Genomic DNA, 26,622 nt, shown 5'->3' on the forward strand with positions numbered 1-26,622 from the left:
CCACCAGATTCGGGCAATGCTCCGAAGACATCGATGGTCAAACGCCGAAAGCTTTTTGACGTCCTCGGTGCGCAGCGGCCAGGTTTCCGACCCATATAGTAATATGGAGCGCACCGCAACATTGTAAACTCGACCCTTGACGGAGAAGCTGATGTCACGCCTACGCCACAGGTGACGTAGGTTAGCAAAAGCTGCTCTGGCCTTCCCAATCCGGATGGAAATATCATCTTCCGCGAGACCACCGGGACTGATACAGCTGCCCAGGTAAACAAATTTGTTTACTACCCCAATCGGTTCATCCGCAAGCATGAGGCTAGGGTTCGAGCTCACCCAATCTTGCAGTAGCACTTTACACTTTGCAGGTGTGAAGCGCGTGTCGAACCGCGAGCGTCGCGTCCACTGATGTTTTGGACATCCCTAGATTAACATCTCGATTAGTTGTGATCAGATTGATGCAGTACATATCCAACCTTTAACCCCAGACTTTACACTTTGCAGGTGTGAAGCGCGTGTCGAACCGCGAGTTCAGCGTCCACTGATGTTATGGACATCCCTAGATTAACATCTCGATTAGTTGTGATCAGATTGATGCAGTACATATCCAACCTTGCTTTTAACCCTAGTTTATTTGCACAGTTACAAGTAGTGAGTAGAATGCGTGCGAGTCTAGTGAATAAATATCATCCAACTCGGCTCAGTAATCTAAAAAAAATTCAGTCCCACTAGAAAGTGTTTTGCATAGTTGGACGGGAAATAACGTGTGAAGTACATGTCTTTTTCTGTACGAATCTGAAAATCACTGTCGATATGTTGTTCGAACGACCTAACACTAAACCCCAGGTTTACTGGGCAAAAAGGGTCAGGTTTGAAATTGGAGCAACAAAAACCGCAGAAGTGGATAATCCAAATAAACAAAACCGCGCGTTTGCGAGTCACAGGTCACGTGACCTCCAAAAAAAACGACTAATAGCAAATTAATTTATTTGTCGAAAAACTGTATCAAAGAGCGCCCAACCCGATCTAAGCAACTGAAGATAGTCCCTTAAAAAATTTGGTTGGATACCGTAAAACCCAATCGCATCGGATCTTTTGCCCCTTGTTGAAAATTCCCAACAAGATTGTCTAGCTCAAACACCGACCAAAGTTCGCGGGCTACTGACGTTTTCTTCTCTTCCAAACATAAATGGTGTTCAAAATTTTCCAACTTAATCATTCATTTTGCTTTGTAGAAACTCCAAAATGGTTTCCACAGAAGCGAACAAAATTGCAGACAGGCCACACCCATATTGAATCGATTCTCATTATATGTTCCTTGTCATCATCCTCACCATAATGAACGATTCCATACAAATGTAGTATCAAGAATTGATGGGAAGTATCCTAAACAAACAAGGCGAGAGCACGAGCAAATGAAATGACGTTGATAAAACAGTACTCAAACGAATATGCTTGGTGAGCCTGTGAATTAAGGGAGTTTTCAGCCGCAAAGATTTCGTGAGGATGTTGATAACTGATTGCATTCCAGCTGCAACACGGCAGCATCGCGGCTAACACTACTGTGCACCTAACCCTAAAAAACTAAGCCAACTAAGTCCAGTGCATCACGGCCAGCGGTATACAAAGTGATTACCTTAATTCCAGTGCTTACCCCACTTGGTTTAACCTCACCAGAATGGTTGGCGCACGACAGAACGACCAATCAAACAAGACTGATGTGCATAGGAAATCATGCACCATGTGACGTCAGAAAAACTGTCATGTGATTTCAACGCACTCCAATTTCTTCGGCCGCAAACCCAAGGTACAATGATCTGACTTCATGGTAGTGAGTTTTTAATACGATTTTTTCAGGGGACGTAATACGCAGTACCCCATACGACGATTGTTGACGCAGTGTAATATGGTTGTTCTAAACTTAAATACTTTTTGCTGGACGAGTTACATGAAAATTCGCTTTGGTATCAACTTGCACCTTGACGCATCCTCAACCGGGTGGTATATGCTCATGTGGCCGTGACTTTCGCAATCCGATCATATGCTTGCCTTGAACAGTCGGTCAAAATTTCAGGCTCATGGATTGCAACTTGTCTGGTTCTCTACTAGGAACTATAACTACTCCAATAAAAGATTTCGAGTAGTTAACAACAGCTAGATAAAAATGTAATTCAGCGGCTAGTTACGCAGAGGATTATATCTGTTAGAAAGCGGATGACATGTCTGTTGTTTTGCATACTATATAAAAGGCAAACTATCCAGTTCAGCAGAGCAGCTTTATAAACCGTATACTGAGAGGACGTTTGTCCCAGCAGCTACAGTTTTGGTCACCGGAAATGTGAAAGCGGGCGGATAGAGCTGGAGGCGATGGTATAATCGGTTAGTTCGAGAAACTGGGAAGTTAAGCGTTGAAGATGATAGCTTTGATGCACAACCGCCAGTACCTGTGTACTTGGGCCATGTCAAATAACCATTGGTGAGTTGAGTCCCGGGGTTCCCACTCAGAAAGGCGGCAGCTGTCAACATATCTGAATTAACGGGTTAGTATTTGCATGCTTTGTTTGCAGTTCCATCTCTCGGTCACTACCATTTAGCAAATAAGTGGGTGAAAAAACTCCGCGAGTTAGACGATACTCTGGCATACGGAGCATATCTCCTAACCGGTGCAACCAATGAAGCGTGATGGGGAGTACCTTTGCTTTAAAAACATCTGACGTATCTACATGTTGCCAATCTGAAGTCCCCAACAAACCCGGTCAACGCTTCGGAGACATCTTCCGTAAGTCCGTGTTTCTGATCCATAAAGCAGTAAAGATCGCACTGCGACAATATGTACTCTGAACTTGATAGATAAATTGTCATACCGACGCTTAGGTGTCGGCGTTTCAAATGGATAAGTTGACTCCAGATGGAATAGAGGAGATCGGTCAACGTCATTCCGTTTTAGAACACACGCAAGGTTCTCATGGGATAAATGTTGCCATATGCTCCTCGCCACAAAATTTAAACATTTTTGGTGATCCCTGAGGGTATTTCCTATAGAGCTAGAACATGACGTTAGTCTACGGATCGGTTAACAAGCTGAATGAATTCGTGGAAATCGAAATTGAGGAAGATACAACGACTGAAGCACCAGTCCCCCGAGAACCAGAAGGGCACGCCTTAGAATTTTGCAAGCAATCTTCGCACCCTTTATTCGAATACCTCAGGTCGGGATAGGGCGTAGAACACGCTGTGCAGAGGCAACCTGACAACTAATGGAGTTCGTCAAGCTTATTCCCTCTCCTCTATTTTCGTCAGCTTTGTCGTCGACGTCATCATGGAGCGCACACTTCAAGGGACCATGAACTCAGACATCAAAATCACGTCTGGAAAGGGATTAATACACTTGGATTGCGCCAACGACATTGTTTAGTTGTTTGGCGATCACTCCTCCGCGCAAGGTACTTTAACCAGAATATCGAGAGTAGTCCCGAATTTCGACATGCGTTTCGGACCTTTAAAGTGTTAAGTCTTCAAGAATTGTCATTCCTTAGTGCTACGTTGAAACTTCTGAATGGAAAGATTGGGCTTGCTGATCGACTCACCTATATTGGCAGATGAATATAGGCGCGGATGATCAAGGTGCGAACAGCGTTTATCAACTTGTATCAATAATGACTTAAGGACGGAATTTTGCTGACGCCAGAGAGCCGTGTAAGTAAGATGACTGTAACACCAGTGTTACTCTATACTTGTGAGACTGGGCCTCTCCGATCCAAGGACCCCGGGCGCCTTGAAGCGTGTGATCAAAGGCGCCTCCGTAGCATAGCAAAAGTTACAGATGCGTAAGTGGGTATAGGATAACAAATCCGATTCGTCAGATCAGGTGATGTGAAATGAAAATGGCTACAGTCATACTGCGATCTTCACAACTTTCTGGATTGGGCCCATGTGATCCCGCTTTCATTTTGAAAAATGGCGGCCCTGATGAATATCACTTTTGATGCTGAAATCAAGAGTGCTCTCCGTAGGACTTCACGTGCCCATGAACGTGCAAGGATAAACACGTTCGGAACATATTTGATAGCACCATAAAAAAGCATGGCTGACTGAGTCGAAAGAACCTTTCCAGGTGTTCGAGGAAACTATCCAAGGATTCGGTTAATCCACCGACGAACTGGACGGAACCGTGCGTGGTTTTCACTAGTGTGTGCCTAAAAGTGTACGTGAGAAGCTACCCGTAAAAATCATAGGCGCGACGGTAATTAGCCTGATATTCCAATGATTTTAACGTTAGTAGCGATAGTAGACACTTGATATTCCTCCGATACTTGATTCGTCTTCCGAATTCCCTAAACGAATTTCGCCAGATTGCGAACAGATTTTTCTCCTCCATCTCGGAAAAAGACAAAGAAGAAGGGTGTTCTACGCTCAAACCAGCTCGTCGATAGGACTTTCGTATGCCGACTGGCATCCAGCCGACAGCAAATTCGCTTTCTTCACGAACGGCTGCGACAAAACGCACGCGGCGTATTTTACAAATCACCGCTGAATGCAATCCGATTTCTAAGCTCGGCGAACAGACCAGCAGTCAAGCAGCGCACCGGAGCTACCTATATTCCACATCACCAACAGACGGAGAAAAGATAGTCAGGAATGGATGCTTCGTTCGTCTTTGGAATATTGGTTTCATTCTTGATCCGATATTCGGATGAAGCTGACCACTTCATACACCAGTGAGAAGCTGGTGGTGCGTTGATCATTATGCTGATCACCTCAGGATGTTTCGCCCATCGAATCAGACTTGGAATGAAATTTTGAGCCGGCTTTCTCTGTGGTGACTTCGCTGACTGGCTATATTCTTCCCCTAGTGTCACAAATAAGCTGGAACAGAGTAAGATTATTTTCAATAGCCAACTTTTCCACTTCTTGGCTTAACCTAGGCTGCTACTTCTCACGATCATCTATCTTAAAGACCCACGGGTCAGACGTCGTTTTAGAGATAGTTACTTCATGAAATTGTCGGCCCGGTGAGATCACCCTCCTAGCCTCGATCAACAAGATGAATTGCTTCAACAGCCAAATTTCGTTAAGCCATGTGTTTGTTCTGGGATGCACATAGTTTGACACTGAATTCACAGCGTTTCGAATTTAAATAAGTTTCTATGAGGTCTACCAGTTTGTTTCGTGTTTATTGGTTGTCTACACATCTGCTGCTGGGGCTCGAGATAACCCAGTGATTAAGGCGCCAGCTTAAGGAACGTGGTTCGAACCCAACCTATGAATCTCGACTCCTCGGGCAATTTGGCAGCATCCCAGCCCTTATGGCTCTATTCGTTGGGATGGCAGCTAGGCACCGAAAGGGTGCTACAGCTCAGTTATTTGATTTTCTTCCTCCATCTTCTGCTGATAGACTTTCCTGACGATAGTGAAAATCATACTGATGGACGGAGTTCCTCTTGGTTGCCCGGAAAAGAACTGCAACACAGTTAGGTACCGGTTCCGAAATAAGCGAAAATCTTGACCACAAGATCGCCATCCATGCACAGTTGCTGAGTTCTCGATCCGTTGGGGTTAGGAGGGTGCCAGGTAATATGGGGTTCACGTTTGTGTGCGATAAATAAATGGCGATCAGTGAACAGTTGTAGGGTATGACAGCTGTTGTTTGGGGAAACTCACACCATTGGGAGATAGCAAAGAGCGCTTTCTATGGTCGTCCCTTTCTAGACTGTCCTTCCTCAAGAGAGGACAGCATGGCGCGACGGTAATTAGCCTGATATTCCAATGATTTTAACGTTAGTAGCGATAGTAGACACTTGATATTCCTCCGATACTTGATTCGTCTTCCGAATTCCCTAAACGAATTTCGCCAGATTGCGAACAGATTTTTCTCCTCCATCTCGGAAAAAGACAAAGAAGAAGGGTGTTCTACGCTCAAACCAGCTCGTCGATAGGACTTTCGTATGCCGACTGGCATCCAGCCGACAGCAAATTCGCTTTCTTCACGAACGGCTGCGACAAAACGCACGCGGCGTATTTTACAAATCACCGCTGAATGCAATCCGATTTCTAAGCTCGGCGAACAGACCAGCAGTCAAGCAGCGCACCGGAGCTACCTATATTCCACATCACCAACAGACGGAGAAAAGATAGTCAGGAATGGATGCTTCGTTCGTCTTTGGAATATTGGTTTCATTCTTGATCCGATATTCGGATGAAGCTGACCACTTCATACACCAGTGAGAAGCTGGTGGTGCGTTGATCATTATGCTGATCACCTCAGGATGTTTCGCCCATCGAATCAGACTTGGAATGAAATTTTGAGCCGGCTTTCTCTGTGGTGACTTCGCTGACTGGCTATATTCTTCCCCTAGTGTCACAAATAAGCTGGAACAGAGTAAGATTATTTTCAATAGCCAACTTTTCCACTTCTTGGCTTAACCTAGGCTGCTACTTCTCACGATCATCTATCTTAAAGACCCACGGGTCAGACGTCGTTTTAGAGATAGTTACTTCATGAAATTGTCGGCCCGGTGAGATCACCCTCCTAGCCTCGATCAACAAGATGAATTGCTTCAACAGCCAAATTTCGTTAAGCCATATGTTTGTTCTGGGATGCACATAGTTTGACATTGAATTCACAGCGTTTCGAATTTAAATAAGTATCTATGAGGTCTACCAGTTTGTTTCGTGTTTATTGGTTGTCTACACATCTGCTGCTGGGGCTCGAGATAACCCAGTGATTAAGGCGCCAGCTTAAGGAACGTGGTTCAAACCCAACCTATGAATCTCGACTCCTCGGGCAATTTGGCAGCATCCCAGCCCTTATGGCTCTATTCGTTGGGATGGCAGCTAGGCACCGAAAGGGTGCTACAGCTCAGTTATTTGATTTTCTTCCTCCATCTTCTGCTGATAGACTTTCCTGACGATAGTGAAAATCATACTGATGGACGGAGTTCCTCTTGGTTGCCCGGAAAAGAACTGCAACACAGTTAGGTACCGGTTCCGAAATAAGCGAAAATCTTGACCACAAGATCGCCATCCATGCACAGTTGCTGAGTTCTCGATCCGTTGGGGTTAGGAGGGTGCCAGGTAATATGGGGTTCACGTTTGTGTGCGATAAATAAATGGCGATCAGTGAACAGTTGTAGGGTATGACAGCTGTTGTTTGGGGAAACTCACACCATTGGGAGATAGCAAAGAGCGCTTTCTATGGTCGTCCCTTTCTAGACTGTCCTTCCTCAAGAGAGGACAGCATGGCTGCTTCCTTGAATACGGAAATGCTGGTCATCTAGGGAAAACACGATACTGACTTCACACTCCCATGAAAATGTGCGGTATGACCACCCCCAACTCTACGCACTATGATTGCTCACTGTTCCTTGTTTGCTTATACCTCTTTGGTCTTCCTGACAGTTGCAGACTGGGTAACAAAGTTCAGCTAGATTACCCCGTGGAATGACCACCATATCAAAGTTACGGTCGTTGGTTGTGAAGAAGTCAAGTCCCTCACAGGGAACAGGGTTCTACTTCGGATCACTCCGACTTTCAACGACCGTCCTATCCAAAGGGCATAGCACACAGCCATGCAAAACTGTGATTTTAGAACTGAGAATTAAGTGCCTCAACTTTCGACTGCAATGTCAGACAGATGGACCCGAACCTACCGCTGCACACATACGTCCGCTTCCTTTGGCATTCCACTGTCTGAAATAAACCCAAAGGAGCGCGCCAATACAAAGGGACGAAGGTTTCGGACTGATCCAGTTGGGTGCGTTTCCACATATGTTCGTCGGAGTGATTTCGGAACTAGCCTCATTGGTCTGGCTCCGATACTGATTCAGACGAATGACTCAAATCTATTCTTCTAGTCACCCTTACGCAGTTTCAGTATCCGTTGGGGAATACAACTCATTTCCAGCGTACTCCCAATTTCCGGAATTTCCTTCAAATAAATAATTTATAACTCTCGAAATTCCGTGATTCAAATTATGTCCGATTGTTTTGTATTGTGCATATGCCGCTGGTTTGCTAGCAGGGCTTCTTTATGTTTCGTATCTCAACGCAGTTGTTGGCTGCAACTTTGCAGAGAATCCTTTCGTATGGATTCTACTCTTCTCCATAAACCGCTCAAGTGAATAATAACATTTATTCGTAATACAAAAATACAGTGAATTCTACTAATTGTATACATGATTGGTTACCTGTGCAGTAAATCGATCAGAGTCCGCATCGGATCGACAACCATGGATTTCGATACATATGCATAGATTTGCATAAACCACTGAGGACACAAAGAGATAATCCGAAATTCCTATAGTTTCTGCTCGATTTCCGAGACATGTGAGAATCAGCTTGTTAGCTTTACCAGCCTGATGATCATATTCACATAAACTGGACTGGAAAGAACATTGAGTTCATGATGGTGTTTGCCAAACACATTTGAGTGATGCACCAATGTGCCACAAATCCCTCCGAGAACAAGCCAGTTTACACAAAAATGGATAAAACACGGGCAGCGACAACGAACGCAAGCGGTGTGCAGATGAACAGCGGAAATCCACATATCGACCTACAACGAATAGCCAATGAGTGTAGCGCCGACAACGCATCGATCGTACGTTCCGACCAATCAAACCCAGGTCAGCTGTTTGTAGCGCTTAGTTACGATTTCGTTGGGTGAACTAGGTAGCAGTTGACGCCTTATGCCTACAAGCTAGTGGTAAAATCGATCTACCTAAGAATTTTGGAATGATGTGGAGGCGACTCAGCCTACTTAATGTTTGGACAATGGGTGGATAAGGGGGTGAATGAATTAATGATCCGTTTGGTTGGGTTGAGTCAACAAAAACTGACAGCTGTTTACACGCAGTAGGGTGAACAGCAACAAGGCGGTGACACACATTCAGGAAAACTACGAAGTCTTTCAAAACAAGCGGACACATCATATGAAAAGATGTGGTCCATTGGGGGACACAACACCACTAACCTTCTCTTGCTTGCTGTAGCACCCAGGTCGACTGAGAGTATTTCTCCACAGTTAGATACAGGAGCGCTAGCCAGTGTAAGAGTCGAAGGTTCGATGGCGGAAGAAGAAACAGTACTTGGTTGATCTGAAGACCTGAAAGTCAGACAAGGAATGTTTACAGTTTATGTGTGATTAAGGAGAGATGCTGAAAATTAAAAAAAAGTCACTTGAAGCAAACCGAACTGAAACTGTCAGGTGGAGAGATTCACAGATTGAAATAATAAGTGGACGGCGAGCCAGCACAATAGTTGTTGCGCACTATCGATGGGACATCTGGTGCTAACGATTTATAGTCACCAGTTTCACATGGTTCGATCAGTACATACAGATTTTCGATGCATCTGATCCGGATAATCAAACATGAAAAAGACTATGGTAGACTCTAAGTGACTAACTCCTGCTGCAGATTAGGGTTTATTCGGCATAAGACTTGCGTCAGTAAAACTATGGTTGTTCCAGGAGAAGCAGCTGGACCGCCACAACCGTCTCTCGGAAGTAACTGGTTGTACATACTGACAAGTTTTTGGCTGGATACCCTGGGCTCAACTCAATGAAAAAAGCACACTGAGGATGACATATTAATGAGGAGGTATTTGCTTCTAGCCCCTGGGAAGTTATTTGCAGAAAAGTTTGGGAAAAACTGGTCCTAAATGGTGGGGTTTGTTTTACACGGTAATTTTAAGGGGATAGTATTCCATATTCGAAACATATGAGACTATACTGGGAATTAGGAACGGCGCGAACCTAGTATCGCGTAATAGATGGCAGTGCACGAGTAACAATAGTTTCGTGCTCCTAAAAATGATAACTGAAAGTTGGCTTTATTGATGTTGTTCCGGGTGTAATAAACTGGTAAATCTTGCTTATAGAATACACGTACGACAGGTCAGATGACATTAAAATATCCCACATTGCTTGGATTCGTGACCGTTTCATGGTAAGTACCGGTTTCCCGTTTGGATTCACGGCTTACTGTTGCGCGACATCTGAACTAAGACGGAAATTTCCACAATATCTAAGCAATTATGCTCATATGATCGTATGATCGTCTATAATGCATGGGATACAATTATCTAGGAACTACTGAAGGAGAATTTGAATAACCTATTACAGTCATCTTGGTAAACAAGAGAAAAGTAATGTCAAATTTCTTAGGTCCCTCTGAATGTGCAACCCCCATCTTCCAAAGGAAAAGTGGTACAGAAAGATGACTCCTTTCGGGAAAACACCTAAAACATTGCTTGAAATTCCAGAAAAGAACGGAGCAGTCTGCACTGAAACCTGACGGATAAAATGTCTCTAGATTCCGTCCATATTGTGACATTATTATGGTCACAATATATCATTAACCTCAATTATATATGGACTGCGACGCCTTGTAATGAGAAACTTCAGCTGAGCGGTACATGAAGAAAGTGGCCATAAGGCCGGAGACCTCTTCGCGGTAGCCTTGGATTTCTCTCACAGCAGTAAACCGAGTGAGCTACACTAGAATCCTGAGACAGCTGTTTACCTTGACCGCAGCAATGATAAAGTCAAGGTGCAGTGTGCAGAACTCGCTCGGGGAATCTGGTTCTAACGAAGCAAAAGCATGGGTGGTTTAGCAATGAAGCCACCAAGAATTAATCGTAGGGAAAATACATGAGTCGCATCCAATATTTTTTCCCTCTATCTCTACTGAATACGTAGAGCAGAACGGAGAACGGTAAAGTTAGCACGTTCTGCAAAAGTCACTATAGCAGGGTAAAAGTGTCAAAGTATGATAGGTTTAATAGAAGTAGAGAACGCCGGCGATGATGTACTGCACTGACCAAAGTAAGTCAATGGCCGGAAAAAGCGCTCCCTCAGGGTAATATAAGTGTCATCGGTTTTACGTTAATTTGGAAACGGCAAAAGATTAGAAAAACTTTCACTGGGTCGACGGTGCAGTTGAAGCTAAAAAAGTGACGCATTTGTCCTATCCCTGTTCAGTCCAAGCTTTAACCAGTTGATTTGACGATTCTCGATCCTAAACGATGGCCACCACACCCTAGCATTACGATAGCTTCCAAACGGACGGATCGGAAATCAAAGTTAGTTTCTGCCCATTTGTATTCAGAGTGAGATCCGCGTGACAAAACGATCAGACCACTGGGACGAACCTGAAGACTAAGGACTGCGGAACACTGAAAGGAAACTGACGACTGGGTACGTGGGTACACCTCCCGCGACAGATTTAGCGGTGGTGACAGTACCACCATAAGACGAAGCTTATCGGTTTCGTTGAAAAATCATACTACTGATAAGCAAGTAGTAGCATACAGTTGCCATAATACGACTCAAACACATGGCTAATGCACACGAAAGCCGATGAATGAAACCTGAGGTAATGGACAAACAGGAAACGAAAAGCCTCGAAGGGAATATGAGAACACCAATTACTCGTAGGCGTGAGTTATGAATAAGAAGAGTTTATCTGAAAGCCGCAATTGGAGGTAAAAGCTATGTTCGTGCTAGCTTGGTCGTGACCCATTGAGTTATCTGGTGATTTCGATCTAACTCGAAGTACTATAGTGAAAAATTGTGAAAAATCACTGACCTATTTGGCGAACTACAATACAGACGTTTTCTTCCACTTTGGAAGTCGGTTCGATTCGCTCGGGATGGATGGGATGAAAAGCCGGAGACGGATCGTTTCCTTGCCGAGGAGCGTCTACTACGAGACTTAGCGTGCCTGCGTTCAGTAGTCTCTTTGCGCCCCTGCTGCTTTCCAACTGGAGTGTGTTCGTTAGTTGCGGACCCACGAACGCGATGTCCAACGAACCGGTGCTTGTTCGTTACTCGTATTTCTTCACTGTTCGGTGTGACAAGACAGTTGTGGGGGGCTATGGGAGAGCGGTAAGAACTAGTCGGATGCTGGGAAGCTGAAATTCTGAGTTCCAAGTCCGATTCAAACGGTTCGTTGCTGCTGATTATCTGTTTTTTAAAGAGTAACAAACAATATCCCTTGGAGACACCAGGAATATGGAGAAAAACAATATGAATATGATCGAGTAGTAACCGGAATTCAAACAACTCACACAATTACGGAACTAGTGGGTAATGCAACACACAGTTCATTCTACAATCATCCATCCACATCATCATAACCATAATCATCATCAGCCGTGAGAACCACGTACTTGGCGGACAGTGGTTATAGCTGCCACCGTTTCGTTCATCGATGATTTCGAGAGACGGAGTGAATAGTTGTGCACTGGAGGCGGTAGCTGATATAATAGGTGCGTAAATACAAGGTTGTCAGTGGACTTTTAAGTGGGGAGATTTGGAGGGGAGCTACGCATAATTAGGATGCACGATCACCACTAAAGGCGCGACTGAGTCATGTCTCACAATGTCTAACCACTGACGTGTCCCGTCTTGGGGACAAGTGATTACAAGTGATCACTGCCAAGTGATTTTTTGACCTCCCCTCGCACATGGTTGTGCGAAAAGAGCCCTTCGATGAAGTCGGTAGACTGGCCAACAGAGCACGTGACCAAGCCAGCGCGATCTATGGAGTGTGATCAATTCATCAATCGTGGGCAAGTTATTTTTGCCGAAAACCATTCGACGTAGTTGAGCGTTACTGATCCGGTGTTCCACCAGACTCGGGCAACGCTCTGCATACATTGATGGTCTTTTAAGTCTTTTAAGGTCCTCAGCGCACAGCGGCCAGGTTTCTGACACGTATAACAATTGTGTAGTAATAATAATAATAATGACAACTGGGAATTTCGTTCATCTGCATCTTCAGTAGCAGGGCATCTTGTTCCCACACACCTAAATCGGTACAGGATTAGCTCACATAAACTGAAATTAAAGATAACCAGTTTTGAACGGAAAACAAGGGACTGTTTCTTAATGAGTATGGTGGTTTCTGAAGACAAAACTGGTGATTATTGTGGTATACTCTTGAGGACTATAACAAGCCGCCTGCGTATTGCACTTATCAGTTTCCAAAAGTGAGAGAGCTAACCCGTGACCAGGAAGAAAGAACTCGGTGAAACCTATCGAAGGTAATTTGCACTTTTACGTCGCACATATTTTGTGTGAAAACTCTAGGTAGACAACCAATATATTAGGAAATGTTTTGGGTCACAGTGAGGCAACCAAACTTTTGTTGATGTTCATTTACCAGCATTACCCAAACTAAAAATAATGGCATATAACTCAAAAGCGTCCTTCAATAGAATCCCGTCGTTTATCTGTTTTTTGGAGGTATTAGCTCGCAAATTTCCATCGTCAATGGGGACACCGCGGATCATAATTTTGAACCATCAGTCACTTTTCGTAAGCCATGCTCATTTTACATTGCTATCCATTATTACGTTGATTCGCCTTCTTCCATGTATTCTGTCTGCCTGTCTGTTTGGTATACGCGCTGCGTCTCATAAACCTGCGAGAGCTCACGGAGTCAAGGAGTGATCAGAAGATCCCTGTTTCGAAACCAATTTTCGATTGCTCCCATCCAGGTTTTGCCAAGCTGGCAACAATTAAACTTCCGTAGCTTCTCCAAGCTGCTAGCAGCTACAGAGGTCAGATAGGGGATTCTTTGGGTTCTCTGAATGCCAATACATCCACAGCCGTCTATTTTTAGTCTCGAACAAGTAACACTCCGCCAATTAGTGATTTGATTCACATCCTGTGGTAGACTTGAAGATTCTATGGTTCTAACCGGATCAACTGCTTCCATTCCCGTTAGTTACTACGAGAAATAGATGAGAGAATCGGTCGGCTTGATTTTCAAACTTTCTGCCAAGGAGTCACATCCCTCTCTCTCTCCAAGATATAGCCGGTTAGTCAATCTACCTGCTGTTTACTCAGCTTGGGTGAAAAGGGAACGACGTGAAATAGCAATGTTAACCTTGTTCCACAAGACACTGGAAAGCGAACATCTTTTAAGTGGTTTCGCGCTGTATGATTAGGGCTTAAAGCTTCTATTACTAGGCAAAACACTGATGTGTGCTGAAGTTACCACGTCACCTTTTTTATCTTGATCGCCGGGTCTTCATATTAAGGGTTCGCCCTATGCAGAACTGAAAAACCTCTGTCTTCCTATCAAGTGGATTAAATTAATACCTAAGTGTTTAAAAAACTCGTTCAACGACCAGAGAAAAGCTCAAGGAATTCAGGTATTCGCTTCGGAAGGGACCATCCCACGGATGTCCCTTCCTAACGGAATCACAAAAACCGATTACAAAAAGTGAGAATTTTCTTTTAGAAATCGCTGCCTTGACCTGTTTTATACAGCAGGATCTACACATTTCGAGCTGTTCTTAAGTGCAACCGAGTCACAGGTCACTTAGTCGGGCCGAAGCACCATAACTAAATCAGCTGGACATGGACAAGAATAAACGAGCATCGTAAGTGCAACGTAGATTGGCGCGAGCGTTGTCTCAAAGAACCATAGGGAACTACAGGTTGAGACTATACTATTGGAGCCGCTGGCCCGAATGGGAAGGGAAGGAAAAGAGTGCTCATTGCAACCAGCGGCAGGGCTTAGCAACATTTCGTCCTTGTACCTCGCATACTGTGTGCACGAACAAACCTAACCAAACATCAAGACAACCGTGTTACAATGAGAGCTATTCCAATTGTAACGTGGGAAAGTGGTTTTGCATCATATTACGGATCATTATACAGCCTCTTCCCATCACAGTATGCTTCAAAACGTGATCTCTGTTTCTAGCTAAAAGGTGATCACTCAAACGTCCTAAAATTCATTACACTTCAAGAGACGGAGTGGTTTCTGTAGACAGGAACAACAGTTAGTGTGAAAAGGAGTGTGTACATATAGGGCTGAAAGTAAGCGAAAACAATGAGGAGGCAGATGCGCTAGCTATCAAGCAGAGCATAAATGGAATCCAGCCGCTGCTCTGTTCGAGGGGGGTGGTAAGAACAATCAGGAGGTAAAAAGCGTGAAAGATGAAATCACAAACGGTCCATATTCATTCGTTTCATGCTGCGTAGAAACAACAAGCGCGGTGTTCTACACGCTGCGTCACGATACAGAAAATGTCACATTGTTTGTACTACTAATTGCAGCAGCTGAGAATTCAGATACAAAGAACGCTGTCAGGTTGCAAAGCGTCTTCTGAAACGGGATCAGGATGAGCGCGGCCTTGGTTGTAGCCCGTAGCCGCTAAACCTCCGTAGATACCAGAATAATAAGCAGCCTACACAATCCTTCAAATTACGCAGCCTTGTCATGGAGGAGGCAGCGTGAACTCCTCCTCCTTATGAAAAAGTCAAGTTGATGCATCGGCGAACCCTTTGGTAGCACAGCCATCTAGAAAACGCAATGTGCCATATTCAGAAAATTCAAATCTGCGAATTTGAAAATATGAGCCAAATAAAATGCTGAACTGAAAGTAAGTGCACACTTTAAATTCCAGCCAAGGGTCCCATCTCGCTTACAACGGTCTAAAACCTCAAACATCGTTGTGAGCTTGGCGCTGCTGAGGCTCAGTTGGGTGGCCGTCCAAGATTACACAGTAGACAGGCGGCAAGTATGTGCGGAAAGTGTTGCAGGTGGTCGGTTTTATCCGACTTTTTTCAGTTACGAAACTGATGCTTCCACTTTCCTATCAACCATGGGACTGTTTTCAGTTTGTAGACTGCATTGCGAACCCAGAGTAGTGAACCCGTTTGGAGAATCAAAATTTCGTAATACATATAGAGGGATAAGTATACTGGAAATGCTGTAAAATCCATGTAACCAACTGAAAGACCGACAACAAATTGTGGACTGGTAAAGCAATCACACGAAGCCACTGGTCACGTGTATGGACCCGTTGTTGAAGAAATCGACCAGTTCGACATAGCTAACCACATGAAGCAATGCCACAGGGATCAAATGTTGCTAGGTATGAGAAGAATAAGAGAAGTGGGAGGTTATCGGACCAGTCGGTGAGTGCGCGAAGCCCACGCCACAGGTTAAAGCTCCGTCGAAAAGCTTGATGTGGCAGCAACAGGCAGCAAATGCCCCCACGGTGCACTTTAGGCCTGGTTTTCGGTGAGCACTAGGGCAATGAATTCATAAGTACCCAACCAAGCAGCGCTTTACACAGCTACTTGCAGATGATATGTAGTCAATAAGCCAATAGGAAAGGTTCTATGTGGAAACACGAGCCCAATGTCGGTGTGGGCTGAAAAAAACGATGGAGACACACATGTCTTTACCGTGCCTAACCACGTTTCGCGTCAAATAAAGCCCAAGCTTAGTTCTTCGCACGAGGAAGTTGCACTTAAGATTCACCGTTGCCAGAGAAGAAATGGGATCTGATGACGAGGTACGAGGACCTGTGGGTGCCCACAAGCAGAGATTCCAGATAAAAAATCGTTTGCTGCCACTGTGTTAAAGGGTTGTCAGTTGCAGCAAGCAGCGTCAAACCTAGGTAAAAGGACTGGTACACAAGTCTGTGCCAAAAAATAAGGGATACGGATCACTTTTATCAGACAGCAGGACTATTGCTGTTAGCTGTTTTGTTCAGGCAAGAAATGAGAGTTCCTTACACAGAATCGGACGATATTTGAAGGGATGTGGTGAAACCTACTGTAGGAATAAACAAATTGCACGAGGTAGCCCATAGGTATATCCTAAAATACGTTGTAAAAGGCAACCGAGTTAACACCTACGTGCTGTCGTTGATGATGATGATGATGATGTAAAAGGCAACCGAGTTAACACCTACAGAGATTTATCTCTCGGCCTTACAAATCCTTAAATTAGTCATCCTCATTAACGTCACCAGCAGAAATACTCGCGTTGAACATCGGTTGAATAAAACCACTCAATGAAAAGGAGAAAATAGGATAGGAGCATAGGGTTAGCACACCACAGGTATCGGGACTATCTCCATATTCAAAGAATAACGCATGTGACTTGGACAGAAACAGCATCATGTGTGCAATTGACTCGATTCGCAGTCATAACTTTCTGAGTTTACAGCCACACACAAAGAGGCCGTATAAACCCTATTCTAAAGAATTCAATGAACGATACCGCTTGTCGTGACAAGACCGTCTCCGATGAGAGATCAAGGGAGATGGTCGGAGTCAGTACTAGTGACCTCGACAAAACACCCTGGAGAAGTCGGTTACATCGTCAAAATTTCTACTTAAAGATTTGAAGCACAATAAGTCCAAAACCAAACAAGGCTACGAAAATCTATTTTACAATCACTGTTGGGGCAAACACTAGTTTTGACGGTTCTGTCTAACAGATGCAAACGCCATTAGTATTCACAAATGAACACTGAGATTCGCAGGACTTCCGATATTTCCCATCCAGTTACAGTCGCTTCAAGGAACAGTGATTTCCTTCAACAACGTTGAAACAGAGTATCTGGTCTGTCTGCAGAGCGGCCATTCTTTGACGGGATGACGGCGAACGTTGCTATGGATTCTGAGATTAGTGGGGCATCGAATGTTAGTGGTCATAACTAGGACATTTTGTTTACAATGATGAACAGCAGGAGACGGTATGAACTCGCATACACAATACGACTAGACTTATGGACCGGTGAAAACAGAGCGTTTCTTGTAAGTACATCACTCAATCAACTGAGCCACCAACTGTCTCTGTTAATCCATTTCCTCATAATCAAAGTTATATGGGATTATGTTCTGTCTAGCGGCAACCGATGGCAAGTCAGACAGGGTAAAGCTGTCCCGCTGGGCTTCTTTGATCCAGCTATCATTCCACTACACATTAATTCTCGTTGAATTCAGATTGGAAAATATCTTTCTGTCCAAAATCTGAATCTAACCATGTCATATCCCAACGTCGATCATCACTGGTATCCAGCTGGACGCCTGCAGCTGCATTAGTTAGCGCTTAAGAATGAGTTGTGCACTTCCTCTGAAAGATTTAAATCAATTACTGGCTGTAAATTATGACCGACCCAAATACTTCGATAACCGCCTAGCGCACTCCCCGAGTGATTTCTGGCAGGCGATTTAGACTTAAAAAATTCGCTAGCGGATCTTCGCATTTAGTTCGCTCGAGTTACCCTATTGCACCCTCTGAGAACTGAAGCTCTCATTCCACTTTTGGCGGACACTGTCTTTTTTATGTCATAGATGAGGATGGCTGCATTCACAAGCTGTCGATGGATTTTTCTCGCGCAACCTTGATCTCGACAGATAGCAAAAACCTCTTCGGCAGAGCGGCTAGTAAAGTCGCCCTGTTGTCGAACAGCGGGTCCAACAATACATTTAAAAAATCGTCCAGCTGTAGCACCCGTTCGGTGCCTAGCTGCCATGCCACACGAAGGTACGAGGGCTGGGATACTGCCAGGTTGCCCAAACCTAGAAAGGGGAAGTCGTGTGGCAGAGGTCGGGTTCGAACCACGGACCTTCCGGTCAGTAAATTCGCGCTCTAACCACTTGGTCCAACAATAGAGCCGCGCGTTCAACAACGATCTGATAACTGCTTGCAGCGTCTTGGTTCGTCTTGAATCGATAGACGGCTGAGCAAAAGGAGCCCTCTGGAGTGAAAATGGATGTCACCAAGCTATCTGTATTGGGAACACAACCTACAGCTTATAATTATGCTAGTTTCACGTAAGCAAACATATGGTAGGCATACAGTAGACATACGGCAAATATTCGTCAGTGAAAGACAATTGGAAAGTTGACTTACGGATCGTAAGTTCGTGTCTGCACTACAAAGCACAAGTATTAAAACTACTACAAGTGTAGAAACTTACGTTGTAAACGTGAATTCCGAAACAGGTGTGATCTCATTAGACTTCCGCGATCTCTTACGTTTACCAGCCATAAGGGACCTCCAACAGCCTTGACATGCCAGGCCTCGAAGGGGGCTAAAATATAGCATATGGGCTATCGATCAACAAATAAGATAGATTCAACTGTTCAGCTGCGGAATATTTTCAAAGTACAGTTGCCATACAAAGGGACAGAGACAGATGAATTTGGATACTGCTCAGTCCCTGTGATCGACCAGATTCAAACTTGGTTGGGGTAGATCACTTTCACAATGACAGTCTGGAAATGGGGTTTACAAAGTTGAAAGACCAGTGTTTCACAGGTACGTTCGCCGTCTGCTTCTGGTTTACCCTCAAGGTGAACTCCGAGTTTGCAGCGAATCGTTATGTAAACTTGAGTTTTGACCAGTCATAGAGTTCGGTTCCTGACCGAGACTAGTGAATAGTTGCCAGAACAATAGTAGTAAATAATAACCGCTCAGCTTTAGAACTCTTTCGGTGCCTAGATGCCACACCACCCAAGAGAAGCACGACGGCTGAGATACTGTCAGGTTGCCCAAGCCTAGACAGCTGAAATGCAGAGGTTGGGTTCGAGCAGCGGACCTTCCAGTCAGTAAAATCGCGCTTTAACGATTGAGCCACCTCGGTTCCTATAGGTACCGGGAGTAGTGTATGGTTTGGTGCTACCTGGTGACTCTGCTCGTCACTTGTCGCATGGACAGATAGACCAGAACTTTGGACTCAAGGCAGATCTTTGACCTAAATCATAAGTCAGCCTCAGTCATAAGAATGCTGTTCCGGCATATCTTCAACTCATCCTTTGCTTGGGCGTTCGGTAAGATTGGATACGGGTGCTATCACAATATCGATGCTCCTAGACTGAGCAGAGGTTCGGAGTTCATCGAGTGTGCGGAATGCTCCGGTCTTAGCGGTGTTGGTTTCGAGACCGAGTTGAGAAGTGTTCCGCAATCCAAGTTGGTTACAGTACAACCTACCCCAGCTATCACCACCATACCAGACCAGGTCAGATATGCGGCTTTCCGCCGTAATATATGCGCCCGTGTTTCCTATAAACTTCAATTATCATACGACAAACGACAAAGGAACAAGGACTAGGGATAAGAAGCCCCTTCGGTGTATTGCAGTGTGTGGGGATGGATCATAAAAATTTACACCATATACTTGAACTTTAGCCTTGGCAGAAAAGCAAAATCACACAAAAAAGTAGAATTGGAGCATCAATTAGCCTGAAATACTGCACAACAATGCCTCATCATCGACAGCATGACATCAGTGTTCAACACAGAAGCTTCACTGTACAACAATGCGGTCAGTCGGGTTGAAAGCGGCTCGAAAGCAGTAGGTTGGAACTTGAATCGATATTAGAAAAGCAATCCGGCGAAAATCCGACGAAGTCTTTTTTGGTGGAATCCCCCATAGCCAGGTCTGATGAGCGCATACGGAAAAGTGAAAATCGGATTGAGCTTAATATTATGGATGTTACCGCCAATGCTACTGCTTTACTGGTCGCCGCACACTGGTCATGGATCGTCCCTTTTTTCAAGATAAGCAGCAGGGCTTAATCCGCCCAATAGGACGAGAATACTTATGTTTCATTAAGAACTGAGGAATATAGACGTACTCGGATTGTTTATATTATATCGAATGTCACTTTCCAACGTGCCTCCAGTTTGTTGAACGAGCTAGATGATTTCATCCCCTGATGGATGCAGTTGATGCATATAGTAACGATATGTTGGTGGAACTATCAGGAGGAGTATTATAAATTGGCTAAAATATTCCGCTACCCTGGTGAGTTTATCATTGGGATAATGCCAGGTTGTCCAAGTTTAGACGGGGGAAGTCGAGGTAGAGGTCGGATTCGAACAACGGACCCTGCTGCCAATAAATTTGCGCTCTAACCACTTAAACCATCTCCTAAAGTGCTCAGACGATCTTGGGACTGACACCACGAAGGTCAGTAACGCCATTTTCTAACACACAAGAGCTATGGTTTTCAGACAACGGCTGTCAAACACCTGAAGACATCTCAGTTCCGCTGCTCGAACAGGACTAGTCTCACAGTCATACAACAAAACAGCCCGTACTGCTGCCTGATACACACGTCCCTTGAGATTCAGCGGTATATCGTTTTGACAAGTAGGTGCATTAAATTAGGTAACGCGATCCGAGCCTCGCAGATTCGTGCATTGATCTCATCTGTCACAATACAGTCAGAACTAATACAACTTCCATGATATGTAAAACGCTCCACAACTTTGAGGACCTCTCCCTGGATTGTAAGGGGCTGTTCAGGGGGCTGTCCACGAACATGGCCATACACTCTGTGGGTGCAAATTGCATACTAAATGACGGGATGAATTTGGTCAGTTCATCCTAAGACACCTGCACCTTCTTTTTTCTGGGGCAATCTTTTACCAAACGCAGCCAAACAGATCAGACAAGCACCAACCAGAGACTCCACTCCCACTCATGAACAATCCGGGTGGAAGGTCATCCGGAGCAGGGGCTCGATAACACTTAATGGAACAATGTAGTCATTAACCTCCAAGGCCGTAGAGGGTTCCAGATTCACCATCCAGGGTTCCACGTCAGCTATAGACTCCAGATAACTGGCAGCGGGTGGACACGATTATCGTTGTTCCAAAAATTCGGCCCAACGGTCAAAGCTTGCTTCTTTATTCAAGATCGCGTCGACTTCATCTCTGGTGATTTCGCTCACAGGCGGTTTCCAGGGTTCATTCAAGTAGTTCAACTGAAATTATCCTCGGATATTCTCGGCTTCCTAAGCCCCTTCCATTTCATTGAGTATTGAGTCCACCAGATTTCACACTCACTTTCACTTGATGTCTAATAATTTGTCAAGCAAAGTTATTTTAGCGACCGGCGGGGACATTTCTCCCAGGTTCGAGCAGTACCACTGTCCTGTCTGATATGCAGTGCTTGAGCTTGCCTTGCCAGGGGCAAAAGTCCCACCATTGTGCAGTGGCGATGTTGCCGCAGTATGGAGCCATATTTGATGGTGAAACAATCGGAAAAAATCGCTCAGCTTTAACACCCTTCCGGGGCCTAGATGCTATGCTACCTGAAGGAAGCACGAGGGCTGGTTTACTGTCCAAGTTTAGACAGGGGAAGTCCAGAGGTAGTGGTCGGGTTCGAACCACGGTCCCCCCGGTCAGTGAATTCGTACTTTAACCACTTGAGCCATCTTGCCTCCATCTTCCGGAAGTTGGAAGAGGCTCCAGAAGATCCTGGTAAATTCGTCTAAAATGCGAGTCTGCTAGTCTCTCAGTTGCCAAACAATCTGTCCGTACTTTACATGGCCTTAGAAAACTAAGGGAGAAATGACTTCGGACGAGCGCGTGGTCGGAATCCACAAATGTGTACCAAAACTCGTGGCAGTCAGTTATTGGTCCGCGCCATCGAAAACTGATGGCAATGTGGCCAATTTGAGTTCATAGGCGGTTCGCCGTTGGAGGACATTATGTGGCCAGACGACTTCGGCTGCTTCGGAAGATAATGCTGCATACAAAGTCTGCGGTCAGCACACAGCTGAAGCAATCGTTCGCCATTGTCCTTACGTACCCATTAAATTGAGTCGCAGACGCACTAGAGCTGCCCACTTGTGTATTTAAATCTCCAGCAACGACAAAGGTATCTGAGCTTCTAGGTCGCCGCAACAGGGCAATCAAGGCGTTATACAACTTGTCTTTGATGGTATCAGAGCTAGTCGGCTGGGGCGTAAGCTGACTCGACAAACGGGTAGCGATCAACTTTGCCCTTGTGAGACTTTCACAGACGCTGCCAGACGAACCGGACACAGGTGACTATTAGCGGGTGTCCAGTCAGGCAAGGATCATTCCAACGGTAAATTTGGAAGATAAAAATCCCTCCACATCCTGCCGCACCAGCCTCTGGATCATCAAAGGTGCGCGGCCGCAAGCGAGTGGAGTGAAAAAGCAGTTGGAACAATCGTTCTGCTTGCATCTTGAACCCGAGCTCTGCGTCTCAACATCCTGTCCAGGCTTAGGCAACCTGGCATTATACCAGCCCTCGTGCTTCTTTCTGGTGACATGGCAGCTAAATACCGAAAGGGTAATACAGCTGAACAATTTTTTCGAGATCATCCGGACCAGTAGGAGGTGGCGCTCAAGAGGACATAGACAACCATAAACCATCGAAGCCGCAGGAGGTCCCAGATGGGTCCCAGAACCCGTCCAGGGTTATACTTCGGTTGAAGGATCCAAATGAGTGTCAGCAGGTGGCCACAAGAACTGTGTAAAGTGCTCGGCCCGGTGATTTAGACGTCCTTGTTCATTGAAGATGATCGCACCACTTTAATCCTTGATAGCTTGGTTCATCGGTGGTTTCCAGCAGTCCGTCGCGGGGACTAACTGAAATAATCTTCGGGCGTCTCGGGCTCCTCCAAGAGATAGAGAGTATATGAAACAAACTGGCACCCCGATAAACAGTACTGGAACCAGATTTCGGTCCTTTGACTGCTATATTCCTCACAATCCACTTTAAATAAGCAAATGGAAATGGCCCATTTTTTCGACAGTATTTTCACACATGAAAAGACATTCATCTGAAGAATATCGGGCCTCTCACGCTATTTCTGTCAAAAGAAAATAGTTCAGCTCCCATAACATTGGACGGAAGCACGAAAGCCGAGATACTGCCAGGCTGTTTGAGGCTAGATAGGGGCAGTCGAGATGCTGAGGCTCGGCTCGAAACACGAACTTTTCGGTCCATTAGCCGGCTCCCTAACCACTGAGCTATCTGTCGATGGGTTTGCGTATTTTGCCGACCGCATGCCTAAGCACACCTTATAAAAGGCTACTTTGACTTCCATTTAAAACTGCTGCAATCTAAAATTTCGTAAAGGACACGGTACCACGAAAAATTGGGTGTCATACGCTCATTGTGTTCCTGGTTGAAATTCATTAGGTTGATATTGCAGTTTCCTTTCTGATAGTTGCACGGCAGTCAAGTGCCAGTATTTGCTGCTAATCTGCTGTTGTTGATGATGAAAGCTGGTTTTAGGAAATGTTTTTCGCTAATTTCGTGCAATTTGAGTCTAAATGGAACATAAGGTTGACGGTAACTCGGGGACTGCGCCTTCTTGATGATCCTCAAGGGCGAAACTGGTCTTGGGCTGTTAAGGAGTTTTCAGAAACGTTGGGAGTAGTTTCCTTTATGGTTTATTTGTCTTGTGGAAAACGAGTGACCCTCCACCTGTTTCGGATGCTTGAACTTGGAAGTGATTACAGCCGGAAAGTAACCGGACCGTGAACAAACACTTGACAATAAAACGATCCTTCATTCACTTCTAGGGATCAAAAGTGAGGACACGGTTCACTGCAGAACATGCATTACTGAGGATCATCAGTGAAGCTACCTACTTTGGGGGGCCTTCATTCACATTACATGTACTCGGGTTATGTATTTGCGAGATTTTAGCAGAACTCCCGAGAAGGCGAAACACAATGCTCAATTCAAGTGCTCCTATGCTAGTACTTGAAGGGGCCTTGGAGGCTTGGACAGCATGTTTCCTGGAAGCGGCATTTCTTTACGAGTGGCAGCGGTCCCCATGCGAAGTTATTAACAGTGGATGGCGTACTGCAGTGCTTAGTCGACTTAACCGACCCGTATATTACGAGAATTTCTCGAACGGCTGACTCACATTGGCTTCTGCTTGTGAAAGGCATCAGCATATGGGGGCCAAACGAATCCTGAAAATGCTGCTCGACTGCAACAGTAAGCGGAGTGATAACCGACTATCAGAAGTGCCCGCACTTTCATACCGTGTGCTCGTGTCTCGTTCATATGCAGTCGGCCCCACGAGACCGGAGGTGACTACCTTCATCATTAGCTGTAAGACACAACTGACCGGCTATTGGAGGTTATCGCATGCTATGGACGCTACGTCAGCGTTTCACGCCTTGCAACTTAAGGAATGCGGAGACTTCTTGGAATACGGTATACCGCCCCAATTACAAAAATGAAAAATTCTAAACGGAGAATAGACAAAGACCAACCACCTGGATATTGCCGGGATTTGCGGTTATAGATGCTTCTAAGTAGATTCGTACAGCTTTGAGTACGACGGAAGATGCTCATCGATCCGGTTTGCATCCAGACCGCGAGTCAAAGGACATTACTGAGCGGATTTTCCCAGTACGGTAAACATTGTTCACAAGAATACTTTTATTAAGCTGTAAAAACACCTTACAGCGGTGGCTCTATCCCTCTACGCTGACCGGCACCCTACGGAACGGGCAACAAGAAAAACACTATCACGGCATTGGAAACTACCCCAGATACCCAGTTCTCCTCCGGAAACCTGGAATTCCGAGTCAACATCGACATTCCCATTAATCCGGATCCTGAGCTTCATCCATCTGAAGCCAACTCCAATAAAGTGAATGCGTTGGACCAAACTAACACAGGCCAGATTCCATTCTACTCTCAAACTTCCGGGCCCAAACCTAGTGGCGACCAACTGAGCGACGAAGCAGCCCATTGCACGACTAAAGTTTACCACCCTAGCAAGGTGTCTTGGAAGTTCACTGATCGATAGGACTAAATTCAAGTCAGTTGGTTTCTCCGTGATGGTATTTTGCATGAAGTAGTTCGACCATAGCATGAATGCCACTTTAGTACGAGGATTGAGATGATTCCAGGTTTCCGAAGCCAGACTGCACTCGAGGTGCGGAGGCTGGGTTCGAACCACGCACCATGTGGCTCGCGCCCTAACCACAGGATACGGTTAAGGGAAAACCAAGTCAGCCGACAGCAGGAAAAACTTGTGGACCACAAAACAGCTCTACGGTCCATCTTATACAGGATGGATGAGACTGGTTGTGTGGGACTGGTTGCTGATCTGGAATGCAGATGATGAGCGGAAAACCTAGGCCTTGGGAGTTCTTCTACTGTCCATCCAAGTGCAGCTCAGCCAACATCATTCCTCAGATCGGGACTTTACACCTGTATGTTGCGCTACACGAAATACCGCAGAAATGGCGCTAAACAAATCTTTTTATCTCCGCGTGTAGTGTACGGCGCCTGTTGGTTTGATTGATTCCTAAGTGTTGGTCATGTAAAACCTCGCTTGCTGGGCTACGACCCTTTCCTTCTGTTATGTATCCACTGAACCCCTACTTCCGGAGAATCACTGCCCCCTGATGCTCCATAGCATACATACTACACCGCCACAAGTGACAATTAGCCGAACTACTTAATCGGGCTTTAACCCGTTAACTTTCCCTCCACAAATGAAAAATGGCATGGGGAACAAACTCTCAGAGAACTGCTCTTCTACAGAGTGCGCTACACAGACAGTAGAAGCATACCTCACCAAGACTACCGGCGGCCAAAACCTGAGACAACAAAGGGACAGGCGACCAGATCAGCTGACTAGCGCTAGTGAAACCGAGCCATTTGGTACAGTCAAACAAAGGTAACTGAATCCATGTTGAATGCGCACGCAGGTCGTGCGATATACGAGTTAAAATTCGTCTTCCAAACTATCTTCAGCTGCCACATGCCCCGATCTCCACAACGATTTCTTAGATTGTTTCGGTTCGCCTATGTAGTGTCTGTAATCCGTTGTCACATTTACCATTCTTCCTGAACTTGAACCGCACTTTGTAACTGTCGCTCACATTGTATCATGACGTTTGTTTTAATGTTACGAATACAGTTTTTCTTGGCGCGACTTCCCTGCTTTTTGCTGAGTCAGCGAAATTGCATCCGATTGAGCTGATTGCTGTTTGCTGAAGTCGTGAGATTGGATTATTGTGTTTGTGTGAACTGTTGAACGTCACAATAACTCCTTGTGAC

The 26,622-nt window shown here is 45.2% G+C and overlaps 6 protein-coding genes across 6 annotated transcripts in view; 4 read left to right on the forward strand and 2 right to left on the reverse strand.

The window, feature by feature from the left end:
- The window catches only part of T265_10551 (hypothetical protein), a gene marked incomplete at both ends in the record, with an annotated part of 13,627 nt that extends 7,498 nt beyond the window's left edge, over positions 1–6,129 (forward strand). The window contains one exon of the mRNA XM_009176953.1: positions 5,850–6,129. Coding sequence (XP_009175217.1) covers positions 5,850–6,129 — 280 coding nt within the window. The remainder of the gene's footprint in view (positions 1–5,849) is intronic.
- T265_10549 (hypothetical protein) overlaps positions 1–12,204 on the reverse strand; it is a gene marked incomplete at both ends in the record, with an annotated part of 51,427 nt that extends 39,223 nt beyond the window's left edge. The window contains 3 exons of the mRNA XM_009176951.1: positions 8,966–9,097; positions 11,583–11,959; positions 12,166–12,204. Of these exons, the coding sequence (XP_009175215.1) occupies positions 8,966–9,097; positions 11,583–11,959; positions 12,166–12,204 (548 nt within the window). The remainder of the gene's footprint in view (positions 1–8,965; positions 9,098–11,582; positions 11,960–12,165) is intronic.
- T265_10552 (hypothetical protein) lies at positions 8,477–8,659 on the forward strand (the record flags this gene model as incomplete). The annotated part of the gene is made up of 1 exon (XM_009176954.1): positions 8,477–8,659. One exon carries the CDS (start codon positions 8,477–8,479, stop codon positions 8,657–8,659), a length of 183 nt encoding a protein of 60 aa, XP_009175218.1.
- A 223-nt stretch (positions 12,205–12,427) lies between the features above and the next one.
- Positions 12,428–21,355, reverse strand: T265_10553 (hypothetical protein; the record flags this gene model as incomplete). The annotated part of the gene is made up of 7 exons (XM_009176955.1): positions 12,428–12,705; positions 18,270–18,481; positions 19,232–19,496; positions 20,756–20,885; positions 20,915–21,121; positions 21,201–21,296; positions 21,323–21,355. The coding sequence occupies 7 exons, from the start codon at positions 21,353–21,355 to the stop codon at positions 12,428–12,430; spliced, it is 1,221 nt and encodes a 406-aa protein (XP_009175219.1).
- Positions 19,546–19,872, forward strand: T265_10554 (hypothetical protein; the record flags this gene model as incomplete). Its single annotated transcript, XM_009176956.1, has 1 exon — positions 19,546–19,872. The coding sequence occupies one exon, from the start codon at positions 19,546–19,548 to the stop codon at positions 19,870–19,872; it is 327 nt and encodes a 108-aa protein (XP_009175220.1).
- Positions 21,356–26,054: 4,699 nt separating the features above from the next.
- The window catches only part of T265_10555 (hypothetical protein), a gene marked incomplete at both ends in the record, with an annotated part of 14,917 nt that continues 14,349 nt past the window's right edge, over positions 26,055–26,622 (forward strand). The window contains one exon of the mRNA XM_009176957.1: positions 26,055–26,239. Within this exon, the coding sequence (XP_009175221.1) occupies positions 26,055–26,239 (185 nt within the window). The remainder of the gene's footprint in view (positions 26,240–26,622) is intronic.

This window comes from Opisthorchis viverrini, assembly GCF_000715545.1.
Source record: "Opisthorchis viverrini unplaced genomic scaffold opera_v5_384, whole genome shotgun sequence".
Lineage (NCBI taxonomy): Eukaryota > Metazoa > Platyhelminthes > Trematoda > Opisthorchiida > Opisthorchiidae > Opisthorchis > Opisthorchis viverrini.